General features: G+C 69.7%; 1 protein-coding gene across 1 annotated transcript in view; it reads right to left on the bottom strand.

Annotated features, from left to right (window-relative positions):
• The window catches only part of LAMA5 (laminin subunit alpha 5), a 48,602-nt gene that overhangs the window by 21,374 nt on the left and 22,852 nt on the right, over positions 1–4,376 (bottom strand). The window contains 14 exon segments of the mRNA XM_024750178.1: positions 359–512; positions 605–711; positions 788–930; positions 1,075–1,213; positions 1,347–1,543; positions 2,027–2,132; positions 2,223–2,275; positions 2,421–2,526; positions 2,753–2,805; positions 3,303–3,440; positions 3,524–3,658; positions 3,742–3,876; positions 3,967–4,104; positions 4,186–4,326. Coding sequence (XP_024605946.1) covers positions 359–512; positions 605–711; positions 788–930; positions 1,075–1,213; positions 1,347–1,543; positions 2,027–2,132; positions 2,223–2,275; positions 2,421–2,526; positions 2,753–2,805; positions 3,303–3,440; positions 3,524–3,658; positions 3,742–3,876; positions 3,967–4,104; positions 4,186–4,326 — 1,745 coding nt within the window.

Genomic DNA, 4,376 nt, shown 5'->3' with positions numbered 1-4,376 from the left:
CCGCCCACCCGTGGCCCGCCGGCTTCATCACTGTAGAGTGTCCAGTGCCTGAAGTGAACCAGTGACTTGCCACCTCCTCACAATAAGCTGGAGGGCTGGGCCATCTGTACCCCATGTACGGATGAGGCCCCGAGGCACCGACTCCCAAGGTCAGAGCCCCAGAAGGCAGCAGGTGCTACCCGAGCCGGCGGGCTGGCCTTGTGCCCCCGGCTGTGCCACCATGCTCTGCCCGCCATCACTCTTGCCCTGCGCCTGGGTCCTGTCACTGCAACGTGGACATCCCCTCCCCGCCAGGCCATGGGCACGTCTCCCCAAGTCTTGACCCCGCCCACCCCCGTGGGGTCCCGGGGACACGCACATCTGCGCCCTGGCAGGCGACCAGCAGCGGGTGGGTGGGGCTGAGCTGCTCCGTGGGGCAGGGCCGGGGTAAGCTGTTGCCGTGGCGACACAGGGCCTCAGGCCCAGCGGCGGAGGGGAAGCCGTCCAGGGGCAGGTGGGTGTAGAGGAGGCAGCTGGGGGGGCGCACAGTCTGGTGAGCATGGGGCAGGCGGCCTGAGCACAGCAAGGGTCAGGCCCGCCCCCACCCCCACCGGCCGGCCCTCACTGGTCCCCGGAGCGCTGTGCGTCGGGCTGGAACGTGCAGGGCTCGGTCACCCGCAGCTGCAGCAGGGCCGCCTCGTAGTAGGCGCTGGGCAGCAGAGCCACGTAGTCCTGGGGGGCAGGGCAGGGGTTAGGTGCCGTGGCCCCCGCCCCGCGCCCTGCCCCAGCCCGCTCAGCCCCGTCTCACCAGGAGCACCCCCTCGGCCTCCACGAGCAGGGCCCAGGCGCCGGGGTTCAGCACGAAGGGCTCCCCGAAGCCCCTCTGGGGCACGGTGACAAAGGCAGGCTCCGTGCTGGGCGGGAAGGCCACGGGCTGGCTCTGCTCTGCGCCTGGGGTGGGGACGGCAAGCCTCCTGGGCACAGCACGGCCAGCGGGAAGGGCCTGGCCTACCACCCAGTACGGGGACGAGGCGGGGCGGGCTGGGGCGAGGCGTGCGTGGGGCGGGGCCCAAGGGGTAGCCCCCCCGCACTCACAGTTGGCGCAGGTGGCAAACTTGCCCTGGTCGTGCACGGAGACCCGCCCGCTCACGCTCGCGGGCCCGCGGTTGACGTAGCGGAAGACCAGTCGGAAGAGGTCAGGGGAGGCCACGCTCAGCCTTGCCACGATCCTGGGCTGCGGTGGGGAGGGGTGGGCGTGGAACGTCGGGGCTGCTCCTCCCTGGCCATTCCCAGCCTGGCCCTGCGACCTCAGGGGCCTGCCCGCCACTCGGCCAGCCACAGCGGGCACTCAGCCAGGCCCCACCCACCTGGATGGGTGTCATCTGTGCGTAGCCCCTCCAACTGAAGCTCTCAAACTCGAGAGGGTTGAAGCCGAAGCGCACGGCGTGGCCCTCGGGCGTGGCCGCCTCCTCCAGCTCCAGGCGCAGCTGGTGCAGGTCGGGAAGGTAGTGGTCCTGCGCCGGCCTGGCCACGGCAGGGCTGGTCAGGGCAGCTGGCATCCGGTCTGGGCAGGGCGGGCACTGGCCCTGCCCACTCACCAGGGCCCCCAGGGAGAAGCCCGGGGGACAAGCTTAGTCAGTGTGGCCCAGCCCCCCCCTCGGCCCCCGCCTGCCCCTGCCAGCCCCCGCCCAGCCTCGGTGCTCCACCCACCCTCCGGCAAGAGCGGCTCAGCTGAGAGACCGCCTCTCCTCCCCCAGGGGCTGCCTGGGTCCCTGGACAACAGAGGCTCTGAGTCCAGGGGCAAGGGCCCTGGGATCGGTCAGTGACGCCTGCCGCCAGGGGAAAGGGTTGGAAGGGGGAAGCACCGAGGGGTGAAACCTGCCTCCTCACTCCCACGCCCGGCACGGGTCTGGCCGGGCATCTAGAAGCAGCTCGGCAAGTGCCATGCCGTGCCCAGGCCCTGGCTGGGTCCCTGCCCCCTCTGTCCCTCTCTGGGCCTCAGCATCCCCCAGGATGTGGTCCGAGGGCCGCGTAAGCGGCCGCTTACCACGGCAGCCGAAGTAGTCAGCCTGGTCCAGCCCGAAGAAGCCGTCCTTGCAGGCCGCGCAGGTTTGGCCACATACATGGGGCTTGCAGAAGCACTGGCCGTTGCCCTGGGGGCCGAGGGAGAAGGTGGGACCAGGCAGGGGAGGGTCCCTACGCGCGGCTCCCACGGCCCCCAATACCTGGGTCCTCAGACTCACCGGCTGGCACTCAGCAACTCCACCCAGTGTGCCCCTGGGGTCACAGCTGCAGCCTGGGGAAGGGGCAGAGTGGGCCTGAGAGCAGAGCAGGGGGCAGGAGGCCCTGAACTCCATCCTCACCCCAGCTCTGTGGAGACAGCCCTCCCCCACCCCAGGGGTCTCCCCCAGCACCCCGACACCCACTCCGGGCAGACTCACGGGTGCAGCCCTCAGGGTTGCTAGGACTCAGCCCCCAGAACCCAGGTTTACAGCGATCGCAGCTTGGCCCCTCCACGTGAGCCCGGCACCTACAGGGGATGTGCACCTGGGAGAAGATGAGACTGAGGGTCAGAGTGGGCCCCTGCCCTCCTACCCGCAAACCCTCAGCCCTGGAGCCCTGTCCCATCTCTGGCACGACCCTACAGTGAGGACAGAGGAGCGGCCAGGTGAACAAATGGGCTCTGGGGTTGTCATGGCAACCAAGCAGCTGAGGAAGTGATGGTCCCTCTGGAAGTGATGGCCTCGGCCCCAGAGGAATGACCTGGGCTCACCTCAGGAAGATCATGATCGGCTGGGGCCAGGCCAGCAGGGTGGCAGGAGCCAGCTGTGGAGAGATGCCCAGGCCACCATCATTACTCAGTCACTGACCCCGACGGCCAAGAGCTTCCCCAGGCCTGGCCAGGACCCGAGGCTCCATGGGAGCCAACACACACGCCTCCCACACATGTGAACAGGCAAGAAACCACGTGTGCCTACATGCCCTGGTCCCCGTAGCCGTGAGGGCATGTGCCCTCCCCCACCACACAGCACGCGATCATGAACCCGCAATGAGCACACACACAGGCAAACACGTGCGAACAGTCACGTGAGCCCAGAGCACGTGAACAAGCGTGAACAGACACAGCACGTGACCACATGCAGGTAAACAGGCATGTCCAAGAGCCACGTGGAGATACGCACGGACACTCACGGCACATGGACACTCGTGAACGCAGCACGTGACCCACGTGAACACGCGCGCGCACAGAGCACAGGGGCGGCCGTGGAACGTGCAGCACGTGACGTGCACAGCACCCAACACGCACACGGCACCAGCCTCACCTTCGCAATAGGGGAAGTTGTAGGCACCGGGCACACACACGTCACAGCGCAGCCCCGTCACTCGGGGTCGGCAGCTGCACTGCCCGCTGTGGGGGTCGCAGGCTGCGTGCAGGGAGCCTTCGGGGGAGCAGTGGCAGGCTGGGGGAGGGGGGAGGAGAGCGGGGTGTGAGTACGCGGTGGGCACACGCCCTCCCCCGCCCCCCTCCCGCCAGGGCACTCACGGGCACAGTCGGGGAAGCCGTGGAAGCCTGGGCTGCACTCCTGGCAGGTGGCACCCGCGTAGCTGGGGTGGCAGCGGCACACCCCGCCTGCCCCGCACAGCTGGTCCAGGGCACCCCGGGGGTCGCAGGCGCAGGCTGCAGAGGACTCGGGGTCAGGCCCTGGGGACCTGCGGGTGGCCCTCCCACCCCGCCCAGGGCCCCTGAGGCCCTCTGCTCACCGTGGCACTCGGGGTAGCTGTGGTGGCCCGGGCGGCAGCGGTCACAGTGGGGGCCGTCAAACTCGGGTCGGCAAGGGCAGCGGCCAGCGTCATCGCAGCCCTCGGGCAGGGTCCCTGTGGGGCTGCAGCCACACACTGCGGGGCCGAGAGGTGCACGGGGCCCTGAGCCAGGCAGGCCGAGACCCCAGCCCCCCTCCCACCCTCCACTGGGGGCGCTGCGCTCACGCTGGCAGAGGGGGAAGTGGAAGTAGCCAGGGGCACAGCGGTCGCACGCCGCCCCCTCGAATCCTGCCCGGCACGTGCACTGGCCCGAGTCGCGGTCACAGGTTCCGTCCACCACACCGGGGCTGGAGCACTGGCAGGCTGCAGGGAGGAGGTGGTCACAGAGGGGCTGGGCTCCTGGGACCCACGAGGGGACTGAGACGGGGACGGAGCTGGACTCACGCTGGCAGCCCGGGCCGTAGAAGCCCGGGGCGCAGAGCTCACAGTGCGTGCCCTGGAAGTTGGGTTTGCACACGCAGCGCCCCACCCGTGGGTCCTTCCGGCAGGCGTTGCCCTGGGTCCCAGCGGCGCTGCAGTCACAGTCTGTGGGGGGATGGGGGGGAGGAGTCTCTGGGGCCCAGTGGACCCCAGCC

This window comes from Neophocaena asiaeorientalis, unplaced genomic scaffold, assembly GCF_003031525.2.
Source record: "Neophocaena asiaeorientalis asiaeorientalis breed wild unplaced genomic scaffold, Neophocaena_asiaeorientalis_V1.1 scaffold606, whole genome shotgun sequence".
NCBI lineage: Eukaryota > Metazoa > Chordata > Mammalia > Artiodactyla > Phocoenidae > Neophocaena > Neophocaena asiaeorientalis.
This window is presented reverse-complemented; position numbering and strand designations above follow the sequence as displayed.